Source organism: Amphibalanus amphitrite, unplaced genomic scaffold (genome assembly GCF_019059575.1).
Source record: "Amphibalanus amphitrite isolate SeventyFive unplaced genomic scaffold, NRLGWU_Aamphi_draft 000836F_arrow, whole genome shotgun sequence".
In the NCBI taxonomy this organism is placed as follows: domain Eukaryota; kingdom Metazoa; phylum Arthropoda; class Thecostraca; order Balanomorpha; family Balanidae; genus Amphibalanus; species Amphibalanus amphitrite.
In genome coordinates, this window is record NW_024882330.1 from 169,666 (window position 1) to 189,067 (window position 19,402).

Here is a 19,402-nt window from a genome sequence, read left to right on the forward strand (position 1 = left end):
CTGCATATTATATTATATTTTGTATTAATTTGCACATCTTAAAACTGTGGTTTGATGAAGCTGAGGTCGCATTGCTAAACGGTGCACAATCAGAACAGGATTCGGAATGTATGGAATGAATCAAAGCGCTTATTGAGGTTACGGTCTTACAAAACATCGACGCCTTTTACGCCCGGAACGGTTGACTGGAGCTGTAAACTCGCCAAATTTGAGCGTCTTTGCGGAAAATAAATAACTATGCGGTGCGGTTTTACAGTATCATTCACACAAAGTCGACAATACGGTGCGGCAGCGAGCGAATTTCATTCTTCGGACACGACCAAATCTGCACACAATGGGGGCGTCCGGCGCCGTTCAGCATCTACACAGCCTCTATTCCGTCTGCTCAGTACTTGCCTTACACTGATCGGCTCCAAAGGCTCGGAAAGTTGACCTCAGAACGTGGTCTGGACCGAACGTGCGGAGACTCACCTGTTTTTCCGCTGTTTGGCCGTTCGGGTGAAGCGAGCCTGCAGCTCGTCCAGGGACGCTCGGCGAGACATGGCTGTGGTTTGTCTCCACGCCGTCTCTCGCTGATGTATTCGCGTCTCCCGTTCACCGTATCACGTCCGTCCGTCTGGTGACATCTCCCCTGAGGATGATCCGCCCTCCAACGCACACTGCAGCAAACAGCACACAACCGGACGCAGCTGGACGCAGACGCACCACGCCAACCACAAACACGCAACTGGTCCGACCGAGACACGCAGCTGGTCCGATCGAGACGGACTGTCGGCTCGCTCGAACACCACCGGCGCCGCGCACAGACTGAGGTTGAGCCAGACGTTATCGTCTCGAGGCGTGCTCGGGGCCGCCTATCTCGCCAAGGCGACCGGCTGGCACGATTTTTATCTGGACGCGCGACCCGACATCGGTTGAGGTGCGCTCTAGTTTGTTTTTCACAGTTGGCTACGGTAAGGAACAGTACAAAGTCACACTATTGCACAAGTTACCCGCAATCAGTCGTCTTGAAGACCTTGAAGAAGTGCAACAGAGGCAGGCGAGACCACTCAACCACTCACTCGTGCCTTTCCTCCAACCGAGCACCTCTCAGGCACGGAACACCCGTATCGCCGACCGTCCACCACCACACAAAGCAAACAGCACACGCCACGAGGCTCGCGGTCGGAGCGAGACGGACTCCACCGTCCCGACTCGTGGCCTGTGCCCGGTATACTGCCGGCCGGCCGGCCGCACCACCCCACACCGACCGGGCGGGCGGCGGGCGGCAGGGAGGGAGGCCTGGCGTGGTGGCGCTCCACGTCGGCTGTCTGCCGCGTGACCACCTGTCGGATGTGACGACTTGCAGCCACGATCGACACCCGCGCCGGGGAGCTGGACTGGTCCGGCATGGTGTCAGGTGTCACTGTGTTAGTGTCAGTGTGGAGGGGGACGGAGAGGGTTATGGTGGGTTAGGTCAGGTCAGGTTGGGTCGCGGGAAGGAATGCAGTTGACAGGAGCTCGGCATGACAGGTTGATACAGGTAAGCTAGGAGTGGACCAGCAAGAAAGCTCAGATAAGGTCATTGATGGTATGATGCGAAGAGGAAACGTACTAACGCAGTCTCCCGATCTGAGCTCGACACTCGGTGTTGTTTCGTCAGCCGCGAGCCCCTCACGTTACACCAGCTCTCTCTACACCCGCCACGTGCTCACGTCTCGTGCCTCTCACTCGCATCACAAACACTTCCTCGTCTTGAGTCACCACACCTGTGCCAAGTCGCACACAGCACCACACGCCCGCCGGGCGCACTGTCGTTTCGAGGTCCGGCTCACTAACCGTATTCTCTCAACTACGCTCTGACAGAACTTCTATCACGCCCCCGGAATAGAGTTTCGTATCAATACTTATCAATACGAACACCTGTCGAAATACACGCATGCATACATACCGGTCGAGTCTGATAGTCGGCCTTATCGGTGCGTGCCCCTTATCGCAGAGCCTGCGAGACGCGCAGTATCGCACGGGACCCTCCCCCAAACTCCTCCCCCGCAGCTGACTGGCTCGGCGCCCATCCTTTTCCCCTCTGCGCATCATCCAACATCCCTCGCCAAGATCATACGCGAACTCGGGTCAACGCAGCCGCACAGGCGTCGTATTTGCGTTCCGGGAAACACCCCCACACATGCCTTCCCGGCGTTGTCTGCCCCATTCCGCGCTCTGACAATACGGGACGGCGGCATTGCGCACACATGCGGACAGGAAATGAGGTTAGGGGTCGCGTTGATCATGAGAAGGGAGTGGTATCTGCTGGCAGGGGAGGGGTGTGCTCACGCGATAGGAATAACCGGCGACGATATCGCCACACGGGATGAGCCAATTGTCACGCACGGCACGTGAAACACACGGTCAAGGAGTGTTCGGCGTGCTAACGTGACCCGGGGATAGCCACCATCTTTGCCCATTTTCGGGGAGGGTAACCGGTAACGAGCAAATGCATGGACATCTGGAAAGCACGCAGTCGTGGCTGAGTTATTGTAATTATCAGTTTCAGCTTTGATTCGGACTACTGATGACAAAATGATTCCTTCGACACTCATTTTGCTGGGAACAAGGCCCGCTCGTTGGCCAGCCGTCCCACAAGATAATATCGAGACGCCGACCATCACATTTCATGATTTTGCAGCATCGAGCGGTCGCGTACATTTTTCTGCGATCTCCTGGTGATAAAATGCTCTCCATCCTGCATTCCAAAAATGGTCCGGTAAGATCATCACAATGTCGCCTGCCTTTAGAGCCAATAGATCACCGACCATTACCAGTCGAGCTTGTCTTTGAAGTGCCGGTATCTGGGCCTCGTTGCAGTCGGGCCACACCCTGTCACATGCGGCTTGTGTGGCGCTTTGAGCCGTTAGTGCACGTCTGATGCTATCGGCAGGCCCTGTGACATAGGGACAGAGCACACACGACCTCGTCCGGCCGGTGATAATGAGATGTAGCCGTATACGGCAGAACGCGACCGTCGTCATACGGGATAAACAGAGCGGACGCGCAACAGGTCTGGTTCCAGGCAGAACAAATGGGATAATGTTGCTGGTAATTGGAGCTAGGGATACTGGAAACATGCTTTCTAGCAGTCGGGAGAGCGCAACACACGAGCCAGCGCGCAACGTGCATACACGTGCAGCTCTCATGGCGACAAAGCTTTCTTGTGCAATGTGCATGTCATCTCGAGTGTTTCCAGAGCCAATCGCACGAAACCAGTCCTCCACCTGGCAACTTCAGCACCAATGTTTGTCAAATACTCAACACAATATCTGCAGAGTGCCGCTCACCCGACGCATACAAATTCGATAGTTCAAATAAACTACGAGAACCCAATGCTGTCGTCATCTCGCAAATATTCAACCCCACACCGTGCCTATCACCTCAGGCAGTCTATCGTCACGTTTCGTAGCATTTACCGCTTTCCTCACAACTCTCGCCGAGGACCCGGCGCTCTATGGAGTGTGCTGGGGGCCTGACCAGGGGACACGGCGCACCTGTGTTTACCACAGGTGTCCATCCGACGGTACCCCCTCCCAGCGACTCCCAGCGGGCCACGACACTTGTGCGGCTCCTGGCACCGCGGCGCACTCTTCACCCAGCAGCGGGCTGATGACGCGACCCATTTAGCCCGTTCAGAACAGCAACACCTGTCAGTAACCCCTCCCCCTCCCGCTGTCGACTCTCCCCTTCCCCTCCCGCCCCAGTCGCGGTGGTGACTCTCCCTTCCCACCCCTACAGCGGCTATTGGCTCTCCCCTAACCCCAGCCCACTGCGACTCTGGCTTTCCCCCAGCCCTACCCCACTCGCGATGACGGCTGCCGCTCCTTTCCTCCAAGATCGCGCCAGAGTGAACACCATTCACCTCTCTGTCTATATATTGGCCACGACCGTATACCGTGGGCTCGACGACAGACAATCGGTGCTCACTCAACTCACGCAGACCCATCGGGACCGATCCTGAGACGCTATGTACCGACTCTCTCTCACACACACACACACACACTGGACGCACAAGATACGGTACCCATTTGTTCACACGGCTGACAGGGGTCGGGAACCACCCAGCTAGCACAGACATTACGGAAACGGCTATGACGAGACTGCTCATACCGACTGATCATAAACAAACTCAAAATTCAGCCCCGTGCGCCGGCGGCCGAGCTGCCCCGTGCGCCGCCGGGACCTGCCGACTGCACCCGCGCCGGGGCCGACTATTGTGACCGTGTCGCTCCGCTATTAACACCACCGGCCACTGCTGTCCACCCTCCGGCCGGGCGGCGAGTCCGTCCGACCCTGTACCCTGCGGTGGACGCCGTCACGGGTCTGCGGCCGTCCAACCCGGGGGCCAGAGCGCTCACAGCCGGCGCTCTCTGCGCCCACCTTCCTGTATTGCTGGCGGGCGCCGCTCGACAGACTGACAGATTGACAGACTGAGACAGACAGGTTGACAGACAGACGTGTAGAGCGAGTAGTAGCGCGGCGCAGAGTCGCAGGAGCCAGAGCGGAGACGAAGACGCCGCTTAATAACAGCGAGAAATTGGCAGAAGGATGGTTCTGAGTCGCACGCTGGCCGCCGGGCCCCATCGATATACAATATATACGACACAGATACACACGCATACGTATACATAAACATAGATATATCTACAAATCAGTACAAAATGGGAATGGTCTATACGACTGGCAACATTGTCGTTTCGCTGCTCAGGCCTCCGCTGCCGCCCGGCGCATGGGGGATGCCTGACTCAGTCGGCGAAAATTCGAACCGCGGCCCGCCGCCGCCGCCGGCGCCGTCAGCGCTGTATGGCAATAAATCACTAAACCACGGGGAGCAGACACAATTTACGTCGGCCGGCCGTTCCCGGCGCGGCGCTACCTCCTCGGAGCGGGCTGGGGCGCACTGGCCTCAGTCCGCCGTGCCGCTCCAACCGAGCATTATGACCTGGTGAGTCGGCGACCCCGACTGCTGGTACGTGCCAACAGCCCTTCATACAGTCACTGGGATAAAACACAGTACCGGTAACGGCCAGTTAAAACAACACCTCATTGGGCTAGCCTTGTCGCGGCCAGCGCTTGCCACTCGCACGTCTAGCTAGAATATTAGGAATGCTCGTTGGAGCCTGGCCGGGAGTCACGTGACCCGGCGACAGGCTTGTTTTGGTGTTGCACCACACTGCGTGCCCGCTGGTGATACCTCGTGTGGTGTTGGTGTAAGCCAACTCCACTGGCAATCCTCCGATCAGTTACTGACTGAGCGGAGAGCCCACCTGTTGGCTGCAGGGTCCCGGGAATATTCGTTACACCGGGCCTGTTCTCTCGCAGACGCTACTCCGCCACTCCCGTATCTCCTACAATGATACCGCCGCCAGCTCAGACATTGTAGCGCTGCTCCGTTCCGTCAGACAGCAGCAGCGTGACCGTCTTGTTGGCCACCCAGACGAGACGCGACTGACGAGGCGGGTTCATCCGGACAATCTCCGGCAGAGGCGGAGTGCTGTACGTCTTCACACAGCGCGTCTGAGAGTGGCCGAGACCGAACATACCCGCAGAGGTCTGATGGCACAAGCGGGGCACAGAACAGGAAGTTAGTGCAAGAGTGGTAAGGCGGAGCGCACGACAGCAGGTCAGCTCGACACATCAGATAAACCCGCCCGCCGAGCGTCGAAGCCGGTTTGCACACGACCCGTGATGAAAGACGTATGGGCGTACGGACATGGTGTCTTTGTATGACGTGAAGGGAGGCTTCGATCGTGCATAGATGCCCAATACGATGGCAAATGCGACAGACGGGCGCGCAGCGGCCTGACGGCCTTGCCGAGTCGCGGGGCGGCCGTCAGACAATGGTCAGAGGAAGGAAAGGCCAGGTCGAATCAAACAGACGCCTTACGACAGACGGAGGGCATCCATCTGGGTAATGACACATCGCAAAGCCTACGTAAATAGATCCGGAATATTCGATAAATGGAAATGAAACGTTGAAACGGCTCCTACAGGGAAACAATATCTTTTTTTAAGGTAAGTTTTTCGTAATCAGCAAAGTCGCGCGTGAACTGTGAAGACGGGCAATGGCGAGCCGACTGGAACGAAATTGCGGTCTTAGAAAAATAATATAAAATACAAACAGACTCCAGTAGCCGGAACAGGTAAACTCAGAGGGAGCGTAAAGTTCCTGCAACTAATGCGACACGGGTTGCGTGTCGTTAGTTCCTAATGGACGGGTTTACACAACCATTACGGCGGTCATAAGACTGGTGTTTTCTGGGGCACGGACAGCAGCCGGAGGCCACATATGGTGCAGTGAGTCACAGCGCGGCACAGCCGCTTTTTCATCCTCACACTTTTACATCGGAGACAATAACACCAGACCAACAATGGACATACAAAGCACCACCAGACGGTCCAACATGTGTCCATATTGCGAGGCAACAATCGACAAAGTGATTTGACAGGCGCCATGGCCCCATACGCGCTATCTTCCTCGACATGTGCCGTTCTACACCTCCATTTACAATCAACTAACATGACAAAATAAATGGTTATCGACAAAATTAAAAAACTCCGCGTGACATGACGCAAACCGTCTCCATTAGCTCCGTGACGTGACGACGTTACTGGCGTGACACCAGCACTGCACCGCCATAGGGATCCCACTTCAGCCCTTACCTGCCAGAATGAGATCTTGTTCTCGCCAGTCGAGTAGGAGGCGAGGAACTTGCCGTCGGGCGAAAAGGAGCACGCGGTGATCGCCTTTGTGTGCGCGTGCAGCTGCTGCAACGCCGGAGAACGGGCGATGTCAGCGGGCGATGCCAATATTACAGTGCGATGGTAATGGGCGATGTCAGAGCGGACGATGTTCAAGGGAGATATCAGTGGACAATAATATCAGAAGGAACTACCGCACTGTTGACTCAGAGTGTTGAGCGATAAAAGCGTAAGATACATTGTACGCCCAAGATGATTGCTGGCGTATGTTTATGATCTGGTTACATAACAAAGCCGATACTAAAATAGCGTCATTTCCTCACCAAGGATTAGCATTACGCTGACGCACGTCAGTTATATGGAAATTAAGCGACTCGCTGCCTGTATTATACCGCACAGAAAGCCAAAGCCAGGATTAACATCTCGTGGAGCAGACTAACTTATGAATCGCAAGGTCCCCCAGCCATAGGACATGCTAAATAAGCGATCGAATGCATAGCTGTCACACAGTGAGGGAGCCATCAACCACCCGATCAGTCTTGTTACGTCACGCACTAAAGCCTAGCCGACGTCATGTGACGTCATTCTCCAACCGTACCGACGTCATGTGTCGTTTGTCCCCATATTTTTCAGCTTCCTGATGTGATATGCTGTTTGTTTTTAGTCTGCACTGACGCGTACCCACATTTGTTGCTAGCGCCGCTGTCCTGATTAAATAGTGATAACAGCAGTGACCGCATAGAGACTACATAGCTAACAAAACAGCGGCCAAATACAGACTTACTGGGCGTGGATTGTGTGTGATGACGTCCAAATAAGCCAGCCCCTATATACACGTCGGCCGTGAGCCCGGATTATTGATTATTGTCCTGGCCTTGTCACCACCACGGCAAAAAAATCACAGGACAAAAACAACCACAAACAGACCCACAGACACATACAGAGACACGCACCGACGTGATGGCGTGGGGAAAACTACACTGACAACCCTGACACAAAGTTCATGCAGCAAAAAACCCAAAGGCTGGGTCCACCACAGTTTGGTCATTTGATCAACGTGTGAACCTAGCAACGGAGTGCGATGAAGCTGGTCCAGCCGTCAAGCTATCCGATAAAAACCATTTCAACTTACTTGTTACTGATTTTCCTGACATCTTCTGTGTCATGTTCTCCGGCAGGTTGCAGGCAAGTTTCCTCAACTGTGTTGTATTGGTCTACAAGACGCATCGTTTCGTCAACTACGCTTGTAAAATGTAGTGCACTTTTCTACCAGGGGTCTCGTTCACTCGCCCGCGTTTTGCTTGCCTGCTCAAGGCTGAAGTCCGCTTTCCTTACTTACTTACGCTCGATAGTGTGCGTAAGGCTGACTGCTGTCTCTTAGTGCACCAGCGCCTTTTTTTTGTTTCACTGACACGGTAGCGGTGGCCCCGTTCTCTCATCTGTGTTCTGTTCACCTACCACACGTTTCATTTCTACCGTATTTCATTAATACGCCCGATGGCCCGTTCATTCATCTCAGCCGCAGGTCCCATTCCCTCACAGTATGTATTGTTCTGCCCAAGGTTTGTGCTCCCTCGTCTGCGTTTTGTTGGTCTCTGTGTTCCCTCTGTTTGTTGGTCTGTGAGTCACGCCACCTGCGTTTTGTTGGGCTCTGTGTGCACTCACCTGTGTTTTGTTGGTCTGCGTATACAGAAGTCCGTTCCCTCACCGGTGTTTTGTTGGTCCTCTCACCTGTGTTTTGTTGGTCTGTTGGTACTCTCTCACCTGTGTTTGTTGGTCTGTTGGTACTCTCTCACCTGTGTTTTGTTGGTCTGTTGGTACTCTCTCACCTGTGTTTTGTTGGTCTGTTGGTACTCTCTCACCTGTGTTTTGTTGGTCTGCCGGAGGTCGTAGATGGCCAGCGTTCCATTAGCCGTGCCCACGGCCACCCGCCGGCTGCTGGTGCAGTGGGTGATCTGGTGGAACCGGCCCACCACGGGGAACACCTCCTGCAGAGGCCGCTGGCGCAGGTGACCCGGGTCCAGGCAGTGCAGCAGGATGTCCGTCAGCTGCGGAACGGAGAGGGCGGAGGGCGGGTCAGAGTCCACAGAATAGGCGACAGGGTGAGTGGCAGAGAAACTGGCGAATCAGAAGAGCCGATTGGTGCATCTTGCATTGAAATTGCACTGCACTGCACTGCATTGCAAATTGGAAATTGCATTGCCAGTAAAACTGCTGGTAGAAGTCCAGCGGCATGGCAGAAACTATATCAAATTTGTGGATGGCTTATCTGCGTTTGCCTTGGTCATTTAACGCCACCGCGTATGAAAACATAAGTGAAACAGGGACTTTTCAATAGTCTTGGAAGTTGGAGTAGATGCTAAGGGACGTGCACACTGCACAATCAGGAAAACAAAGACTCTATGGCTAGATCGCAGTCGCCCAGCCCTCTAGGAACCTCAAATCACCCTCTATCTCTGCCCTTAGGACGCACCTCGATGAGGAACTTGACCAGTTCGTTGTGGCTCTTCTCGATGAGTAGCGATATGACGCGCAGTATCTCCGGCTTGGCGCGCATCAGCACAGAGTGGTGTACCACGACGTTGATGGACTGGGCATTCTGCTGAAGACTGTTGTAACGCGCCACCTGGCGGGAAGGGAAGGGGGCGTCAAGGTCCATAAGAGAGGGCATGAAGAAAACTGATGAAAGGCGAGTCTGCGGGGCGAAGAAACACCTAGCCACAGCACCGTACCACAGCACCGTACTAAACACCCACCCATAAGCCCACAAATTAATCTAATACTCACAAATTAATCAAATTACCTGCAAAGTGAGATCATTATTCATTTGCAAGTTTAAAGCCATTATCGTCCAAACAAATTGATTCCGGAAACGACGTGTTCCTGCAGTTTTACCGCTGTGGCGCCTACCGAACACCTATGTCCCACCATCAACTAATTCCTGGTCCCTCTCTCGCTCTCCATCCTACTCCCTCGTCATGTCACGGTGTCACATCCCTCTCCCCCGCTCCTCCTCCGCTCCATCTATCTCTCTCTCCCCGCTCTATCTCACCTCCCTAGCCATGGTGGTGACGAACACCTGTGGCCGCGCGGTGGCGATGAGCGCCACGGCGTGTCGCGCCGTCCGGGCAGTGTCGGCGGCCGCGGCCAGCGGGAGGCCGTACGTCATACTGCCGGGGCAGACAGACACACAGAGTTAGACGGAGCTAGGACTGTGTCGGTCGCCGAAGCTAGTGGCAGACCGCACATCACACTAGCGGAGAAAGACTAAAGTCAAATGTAAGACCGCAAGACAGGGAACAACAAAGTGAAGGAAGACGAAGAGAGCAGACACTAATACCAATTAACCAGGGCCAAACTAGGATGCACTGAGAAATGAACCATTTTAAAATATAAACATACGATTGAGACAATCATTGACGAAGGTCGCCGACATTAAAAAACTTTCATGAATCAAAATAAAATCACAATGCAATAATGACCAGTACTCTGAAAGAATACATCTTCTCAATGCCTAGCAGACCGCCTCCTTCCCTTCCCCCTCCTACGCACCTGGGCGCCATGCCGTCGGCCTCGCAGCACAGCTCCAGCATGGCGAGCAGCACGCGCGACGCGTCGATGTGCGGCTCCCACTGGGCGAACCCGCGACCGATCAGGTCGATGGCCGCCCGCCGCAGGGGTGTGTGCGCCGGCAGCTTGGCCGTGGGAGGAGCCAGCAGCAGGTGCGCCAGCGCTTGACCTGTGGGTAGGGGAGGGGAGTTAGGTGGAGGGATGGGTTTGGTGGAAAGGTGGTAAGAGCGAGCTGACGTAGAAGCAAAACACAGCTCGTTGTGAGTTCTGTTGTAGCTAAAGGTGTTAATGTCCTATTGGCAGTCACGAGCAATGAAGCGCGATGTGCCACAAACTGTAGCTTGCTTGTTCTACATGACAACCTACCTTCAACAACCTCATTGGTTTTAATGCCACAAACTTTTTACGCATCAATTCCTTTGTGTAACACAACCCGGCCTAATCTCACACGTCAAATCAACGGCAGACACCGAGGCAAAAGCTATGTTATCCTTCTCTAAACACGATCGCACTCCCCTGTTGACACATCTCCCCAGAGCCCATCCCTTCCCTGTCCCAGTCCCAAATTCCTGCCGCTACGCCACTCACTAGTTCGCAGTGCCAGCGGGCCCAGGCCGAAGCCCTCGACGCCGTGCGCACGGCCGCCGCCGCCGGAGACGGCCTGTCCGAACTCTGCACCGATCACACCGAGTAGGATGATGGCGGTGGCCTGTTTACGGCGGACCTCGGCAGCGTTGGCCGCCGCCCGCCGCGCCGCCTCCTCTGCGAGAGGGGTGGGGTGATCAGTAAGCTGGTAAGCCAACAACACTTAGCATATTGGTTAGTAGCTCAGCATATTGTTAATATTTTGGTAGAAGCCGGCAACCGAGGAAAGATTGTCGATATTTGTTCATATCCTGACGAGAGACCGAAAAACGATATTCATTGCCAGGATTAGAAAGGACATTGCATGAGAGAACAACTACATGGACGCCGGACGGACAGGCTGAATACAGCATCGATGCTCGATGATGCGAAATTATATTTTTCATTTCTCGGAAATCGGGATTCAAAAGATTCCCGATCGATCGATTCCGGACCGAATCGAGTGATGGATCGATTCGATCCGATGAGCTAAAGCCGAATACCTAAACTCTTTACACAGTACGCTAAATTGGTAACGAATGTCGAGGGGTCAAACGATGGAGAGCCAGCTCGGCAGCCGGCTCACCCTCCATCTGATCCTCTGCTCCATAGTCGTCCGGCTCTCCGTCCGTGTGATCGTGCTCGTCGTTCAGCGGCGCCGAGGAGGCCGGCGCCGGTGCTGCCGAAGACGCCTCGCCGTAGGAGGGCAGCATGGGCGCCCACCAGTCGACCAGCGCCTTCAGACTGCGCGGCGAGAGCCGGCGGAGCTCGGCCAGCAGCAACGCCTGTGCCGCCTGACGGATCTGATAGGGGAAATACAGTCAGCGCCAGCACCGCCTGACGGATCTGAGGGGACGGGGAGGGCAGTCAGACGGACTGGGTCTCAACTCTCAGCAACTGGGCCGTTTCATTGATCTGCGAGGCGGACGGCGAATTCAACGAACGGACTCCGTCTCAGACACATCATAGAGTGGTTTTTCGAAAATAACTGGGATGCTGAACAGCTTTCAGGATGGACATTCCACTTATGGGAAACGTTTCCATCGATGATAGATTACGGCAAAACAGCAAGTTAATCAAAATGCAATGCAATACGGAGCATTATGCAATACCTCTATGCAGCGGTCCTGCCATCTCCTGGCGAGCATTTCCACTAGAGGTTTCTTGAGCACGACACCAGAGGCGTCCAATCGCTCGGGGAACTGGACGCAGTGCAGGGTGGCCATCTTACTCCAGCCCTGTCGGCAGCGCACACAAACCGAGGTCAAATCGCAGTTCACACACGATAATACTATGGTTGGAATTATGAGAGCACAGTTTTGGAATGCTGGTATGACTTCCCAGCAGTCAAGTGAAGTTCATGTCAGATCGCAGGCCAGTTCATATCGGTTTTAGTAAGACTTCGCTGCATTAAATAGCAAAGCAATATCTAGACAAGTTTTTCCACGCGAACTTTCAAAACAGTAGACAAGAATGGGACGTGAACTTAACCAGCACATTCATCAGCAGCTCAAACCACCAGATACCGGTACTGACCTCTCGGACTTGCGCCCAGAAGTTGGCCTGGAGCTCGACGAGGCCCTCCTGCGACTTGTTGGGCGTCTGGTTCGATTGACTCAGCGACCGCGTCAACTGCCTGCCAGATAAACAACAACCGACGCGTTAATCCAGTGCATCAACGCAAGCACGAACACATGATATGGAAACCAAAAAGTCGCGCTAAAAAGAGGGGAAAAACAGCGCCGCACCTATAAGGGAGAAACATCCTATCGAGGTTCCCTTATATCAACTAACTTTAAGATAACCACAAATTACTTCAACATCTCACTATCTCAAAAAAGCTGAAACCCTACAACACAGTGTCCTCGTCCAGCCTCTAATCAGTCATATCTCCCAGCATCAATATCTCACTTTTGCAGCCGTTTGCGTCGCTCCGTCTCTGACATGAAGCTGGTGTTGTTCATGGACATGAGCGTGTCGGCCAGCGCGATCACGGCCAGCAGATGGTTGGAGGTGAGCGCGCAGCTGAGCTCCCAGTGTGTCCGCCGAGTGAACGTTACCGTCCGCTCGGCGAGAGGTGCCGACATGGCCGCCGAGGCCGGTCCGCCCAGGAACGTCGGTAGCAGCAGCGACACGAACCCTTGGGGGAGGGGGGGGGGGGGAGGGGGGAGGGGGGAGGTAAGGGAGGCGGCACTGATCAAGGCCTGGAGTTCGGCGAGGCCCTCGTGCGATTTGCTGGGCGAAGTAAAAAGAAATAAGAAATGACGTATATAATAAATAAGTCAGTATATTATAAATAAGATGATGCATGCGCAGTAGGGTTAATTTATTTCGTTTCTTAACGTCTTTGACACAAAACACCATCAATCATTTCAACAATAGCTCGGACGATTTTTTTTCCATACATTCTATCAAGTATCAACTACACAGCGAAACATTCCCATCAGTCAAGTATCAGCTCCCCTCACATGATATTGTTAACCTTCAGTCCAATCCAATCAGCGCATATAGCACGACCCGCCTCCGGTCCACTCCCGGCGCCACCCACGTACCGTGTTTGCTGATGAGCCCATAGCAGACTGGGTGTTTGGGCCGCAGCATGCCCAGTTTGCTCTCACAGAGCCGGTCGATCTCGGCATCCACTCCCCAGGCGTGAATCAGCGACAGCAGCAGCTGGCAGATCTCCATCGTCTGGTTCTCCGTCTGACCGAGGTGGATCCGACTCCGGCCCTCCAGCTCGCCGTCCGAGTCTGAACGAACACGGAAGAGGGAGGTCAGAGCCTGTGCGGGGACTGGGAGGTTTCGGTTCGAACACCGTGCGGGAACGGCGAGATTCACTGTACAGTTGGTGAGCTCTACATATACAGGTTTATCTGAGGTAGTAGCTTGGACTCATTTGAGGTGAAGAACCATTTCATACGAGTAAAGTCGTTTCGAACTTTTTCAATTTACATGTTTGACGTGGAAGGGCACCAAAGCAATAAACGCAATAGTATAGCCATTGGGATGCGCTCCACATTTGCTATTTATGATAACAGATGCAACAGTAACATAAAAATGATAGTCACCCATTTGCTTGTTTACAGCTCTCACACATATGTATGTACTTAGAAACGCGCACAGGTCAATAGGACAATAACTCTCAACCCAAGAATACGTCATCCCACACTTTTTCAAAGCACGGGACCCTTATCACGGGACCCGAGCCCCCCCCCCCTCCCATCCTAAACCGGACAGACGTCACGTGACGTGCAGTGACGTCACGTCACGAGCTGTCCTAACGAGCTCGGTCTGGGCGGGTCCGCGGCGCGAGCATCATCACGGAACTCCTCGGAGGCGTCCGTTCCGCTGGAGCCGTCTCCAAGGCCATCGGAGGCACCGCCAAGTCGGCGCCCGGCGCGGCCGGCCCCTCCCAGCGCAGTCTATGAGGAGGGACTGGGGGAAGGTAGTCCCTACCGACCCCTCCCAGATAGTCTATGAGCAGAGACTGGAGACGGGTCTCTTCCGGACTCTCCCAGCCGCTGCAAGCAGTCTATGAGAAGTGACTGGTGGAAGTTAGTCCTTGTCAGTTCCTTGTCAGATGCGAGTGATGCATCAAACATCTGCATAGTTTGAGGCACATAACAGCCATACGTGACTAATGTTTTCGGATCGTGAGGACGTTTATCCCTTTTCCTTGTGACTATCATCAAGCATCCAAAGGAAGTCCGAGCTCAACCGCGTGACAAACCATGCCGAACAGAGTTAACTGCAAAAACCGTAACAGTCAGCGGCCACCCAGCCGCAACCTTCCACCTTAGACAACACCACATTCAACATGGAAACCGCCATCGACAATGCCTCTGCCGGCACGATACCAGCTCCTGTGCTCATTTTGTGACTTTTAGAAACAAGGCATGCATATCCTACGCAGACGGTGATCTACATCAGTGATACATTTACTCTCAAAGTCTGAGACCCGCCTCTCAGCGTCGCACCGGTCCGCGTTCGTGGTCAGTCGGCTCGCCGTTCCGGGCCGACGGAATCCACCGACAACCGATAAACAAGGCCGTCCCTGTGGTCGAGCCCTGGGGCACTGCTCCAGCCTTCACGGACCGCACAAAGAGCGCTCCGCCGTGATGGGAACAGCGCCATGTCGTGCCTCAGTGCTACCGTGACGGACGGACGAGACCAAACACCGGATAATTGAGCCCGATGATGATGCACGTTGCATCGGAAATTAGTTGAAATCACAACGGAAGCGGTACAAAGAACATGTTCGGGAACATGTAGGATGGTGGCTTTAGAGATCGCTTTGTTGTTAAGTGTCGTCAGTGATTAAGTCACGTCACCACCTAATCCGCGTCACACAATAGATACTCAAGGCTATCAAATTGAACGACGAGAGAAAAAACATTTTATCTAAGCATTCCGTCAAAGAAAAGAAACACTCCCGTTGCCATCCCTCGCGTTGATCGAGACCGAAGGCGGGGCCCGACGGCAGGGATGGTCCGATCACGTGGTACGCTCCCTCCCTGCGGCGGTCACGGCCTATGGTCCGGGATGGGATCACGTGATGCGCCCCGCCCGGCGGCGGTCCGGGAGCAGGTCCGGGAACCGACCACGCCCGCTGACCGGTCCGCGCTCAGCGCCTCTCCGTTGTCCTCTGCCCAGTCATCTCTCAATCTCAGCGGCGAAAGATAGAAGCAGCGGCGAAGGGCAAAAGCAGTGGCGACAACACTGGACGGACAAAAATTGCAACGGGATATTGCGCAACGCGCCATAGTGACACTTCCCCGTCGGCCGTCTTTTGATCACACAACCGTCCTAAAGCCTAAAAACTAACTCAGCTTTCCGAAGGCGTTTCGGTGATTAATCTACCAGCGTGCAAAGCCGAGTTTCGGCTGATAGCTGACAGGACCTGTGCAGACAGACTCTGCAGGCGCAGCCCGGTAGTCATAGATCGGCTAGTGGACGGGTCACACCCCGGGCGGCGCGCCCCGCCCTTGTCTGTCCTCTGACCGCCGCCCTATCGGTACCGTCCGCAGTCAGCACCGTGGGAGGGGGCCGAGCAGCGGCAGCGGCACCCAAGGCCGCGCCGCCTCCGCCGACCTCGCCCGGACACTGCCTCCGCCTCAGGGGGACCGACTGCATCCCCGACTCTGCGTATAGGGTACGTTCTGCACCCCTGACTCTGAAATAGGAGTACGACCTGCATCTCTGTCTCTGACTGAAGGGGCGCACTGCATTCCTGCCTACGAATGAGGGAAGAACCCTGTCTTCCAAGGCAGGGACGCATTCTGCATCTCTGTGCAATCTGCATCCCTGCCTCTCCTTGAGAGCGCTGGCTGCAGCCCTTCCTGCAATGAAAGCACGAAATGCAACCTTCCTTCTAGACTTACATGAGGTCTGCAATCTGCGTCTATGCCTAAGCCCGAGAGAACTCTACAGTCGACACTCTACATCCCTTCCTGAGCCTGAATGAGGAAAGCACTGCATCCATACCTCGCTCCACCTGAGAGGGTCTGCACTGCCTACCTCCAACGAATTGAGCCGCCGGTTCAATCAAGGAATATATTGATATAATTGATGTGACGTTCTTTGAGCATATGCTATCAAAGTTAACGACCAAAATATTATAGGGATCGATTAAATTGGACAACGAGGGAAGACGTAGTTCTTGTTGACTTTGAGAGCACTGGAACAAGTCATAGAAGATACAGTGGCTGGCGCTGCACTTGCATCGAACATTTACTGCAATCGCAGCCAGGCGCTGTAGGCACCCGATCACGCCCATTGGCGGTGGTGTATAAAGTGGAAGGGCCTGTCCGTCCTTGTATTGTGTGCCATGGTGTCCGATATTCGGGTCATGGAAGGGTTTACCATCGGAGAGGTCATCTATTTGGGCCACTGGAGCGGCCCGCTCAACACGGAAATCGTCAACGCTAAGGCGCCAATCACGAACAATGAGTATTGTTAGCCGATTAAAAATATTGATAAATATCGACAACAATATTCTCGCATGCCAAAACATTATGCCTATATCATAGGACTGGATGTGCAGCATTAAATATGCGTGTCATTGAGAATCTTAATAAAATGCTGTCAATAACTTAAAACATTTTGTCTTCCAGTTACATAGATTTTACACCGTACACCTACGATACACGCGTGGAAACCTGCCTTCCATGGCGAATGGAAACCACTACAAATTAACCCTATTCCTGGCGGGGGGGGGGGGGGGGGCTGGCTCAGGAGCCCCCCCCCCCTTGAGGTTTTTTGGTTATTTCTCCCAAACGCTTTGAGCTAGGAAGCTCAAATTTTCTGACTTTTCCTAAAAGGCTTTTACGCAACATTTCTGAAAGTTTTGAGTTGTTCTGACCTCAGGTCAGGTCACCAGGTCAACCTAAATTTAGGTCATGAAGAAAAGTTTGTCCCCTCACCACAGCAAGAATTTTCGAGCAAATATGTTCAAACCTCCAGGTTCAAATAAGCTTACAGATATGAGCAACATATGTTTCGGTTTTTGTTATAACCTTGACAGGTCATGACCTGAGGTCACCAATGCTTACCATTACGGTCAATGGGGAAACGATTCAAACTAACATGTTTGGGGTAAAATCAGAAGTTATATGCATGAAACATTCATATCGTCTTCATATAATGAAGAGTACGTTATTGGAGGTGTCATGTCATACCAGGTCACACGAGGTCACTGAGGTCAAATACTATTTTTGCATATACCTTGTACAGAAAAGTATGTTCAAAGTGTTGTTTACCTTAGTTGTAAGTGCTATAGGGTAGACCGGGGCAAGTCGCCCCGCCGAGGTAAAACGCCTCACCGATGTTTCTCGGAACTGGCAGAGTTCTGGGGAAACATCCTCTCTTCTATAGAACGTGCACTATATGATCATTATATGAGCAGACTGGGAAGAAATTGTGTTGACTCTTTCGGGAGATATAGCCAAAAATGTGTTTTTTGAGTGATTTTTATGTTTTGTTGTTAGATTATGCATCATGGCGTTCTTTTATGGTCCATATCAGGTTAACGACTTTTATGTATTTTGAACAACTATTGTCTAACGCTTATCATGCCGGGTTGGTTCGTGTTAAATTATGTCTTGCTGGAGTGCAAAGCGTTGTTCTCTGACCGAACTACGTGATGGGGTAAAACGCCCCAGTAGGTCGCGGGGCAAAAAGCCCCATGGGGCGTTTTACCCCATGCGTTGTTCGGGCTACCCACTTTCTAATGTTCGGTAGCTGGCGAACAGTAAGTTTCTATGCCTTTATGTGTATTTTTCTCAGCAACTGGATGGCAAAGGAAGTATTCTGTGAACATTTGCATTGCAATAATTTATTATTTGGTCCTTTGAGGCAGGTGAAAAACCTGCTCATACAATAGTGTCATAGCTGAACACCTGACAGGATGGAATGTGCTAACTTCAGTGCCGTGCCTCCAGAAGTCTAACGGACCTCTCATATAAGATTTAGCCAACTACCATGTTTAATCTTTAATCTAGAGTATGGGGCTTCTTGCCCCAGGCCGTGGGGCGTTTTGCCCTGGGGCTGGGGCAAAATGCCCCATTTGCAGTTGCTTCACAAATCGCTTCCTAGCTGGGAGTCCGATCATAGGTGAAATAATTTGAGGGGTGGAATTTAAAGTAAAATGTCCCAAGAACGCATTGAGCACAAATTTAGCCTTCCAGGTCATGTGGGACAAAAGTTATGCAGCAAAATAAATTATCTGGGGCGTCTTGCCCCAGGCTACCCTACTGCTTAGTGAAGCATCGAATATCAAGAAAGTCACCTAGTATCCCTTTCTTGACCTAGCCTGACCTTAACCCTCGCCCCGTTGGGGGGGGGGGCATTTTGGCCCCCCCCTGTGGTTTTTCCTGAATAGCAAGAAAACGGCAGCGCGCAGCGCCGCCAAATTTTCAGTACCTTCCCGGGCATCAATTTGACACCTTCACACCAAATTTCAAGTCTTAGGTCACCTTAGGTCAGGAGTTATTGAGGTCAAACTGAGGTCATGTTCGAGCAAAAATGAGCAAAAAACATGCAATCTTGAAACGCTCACCAAATCTACAGTTATCAAGCAATTTCAAAGTTCTTTATATGGTCTAGTAGACAAAAAGCGGCGCTACAAAACTGCTATCTCGGATTTTCAAAATTTTGGGTTTTTGACAAAAAAAAATTTCAAAAAATTGATTTTTTTAGAAAAACTAAAAAAATCCAAAATTTTTCAGAATTTCGAAAAAACCGGAATATATGTGATAGTCCCAGCGCTCTTCTATATACATACCAAATTTCAGGTCGATATCTCGTTTTTTGGCCAAGTTATAGCGAAAAAACTGTTCAAAAATGATGACGTCAAATTTTTGAACTCAATTTTTAGCGATTCTACACCTTTTTAGGCGCAATTTCAAAAAGTTAAAGGCCAAATTCAAAAAGTTTACGTTCAAAATGCACGTGAACGTTTTGAATTTGGTCTTTGACTTTT

At 52.7% G+C, this 19,402-nt stretch overlaps 2 protein-coding genes across 3 annotated transcripts in view; both read right to left on the reverse strand.

Annotated features, from left to right (window-relative positions):
* The window catches only part of LOC122366879 (WD repeat-containing protein 37-like), a 30,521-nt gene extending 28,686 nt beyond the window's left edge, over window positions 1-1,835 (reverse strand). Inside the window, exon 1 of one of the 2 annotated variants that reach the window (XM_043339523.1) lies at window positions 472-1,835. In XM_043339523.1, the coding sequence (XP_043195458.1) occupies window positions 472-542 (71 nt within the window). In that variant the 5' untranslated portion in view covers window positions 543-1,835. The remainder of the gene's footprint in view (window positions 1-471) is intronic. The other variant, XM_043339521.1, reaches the window with a different exon arrangement.
* Window positions 1,836-3,884: 2,049 nt separating this feature from the next.
* LOC122366883 (WD repeat-containing protein 7-like) overlaps window positions 3,885-19,402 on the reverse strand; it is a gene marked incomplete at its 5' end in the record, with an annotated part of 47,878 nt that continues 32,360 nt past the window's right edge. Inside the window, 12 exons of the mRNA XM_043339529.1 lie at window positions 3,885-5,580; window positions 6,691-6,795; window positions 8,592-8,777; window positions 9,203-9,355; window positions 9,782-9,899; window positions 10,282-10,468; window positions 10,888-11,061; window positions 11,510-11,726; window positions 12,036-12,161; window positions 12,460-12,559; window positions 12,835-13,063; window positions 13,476-13,673. Of these exons, the coding sequence (XP_043195464.1) occupies window positions 5,398-5,580; window positions 6,691-6,795; window positions 8,592-8,777; window positions 9,203-9,355; window positions 9,782-9,899; window positions 10,282-10,468; window positions 10,888-11,061; window positions 11,510-11,726; window positions 12,036-12,161; window positions 12,460-12,559; window positions 12,835-13,063; window positions 13,476-13,673 (1,976 nt within the window). The remainder of the gene's footprint in view (window positions 5,581-6,690; window positions 6,796-8,591; window positions 8,778-9,202; window positions 9,356-9,781; window positions 9,900-10,281; window positions 10,469-10,887; window positions 11,062-11,509; window positions 11,727-12,035; window positions 12,162-12,459; window positions 12,560-12,834; window positions 13,064-13,475; window positions 13,674-19,402) is intronic.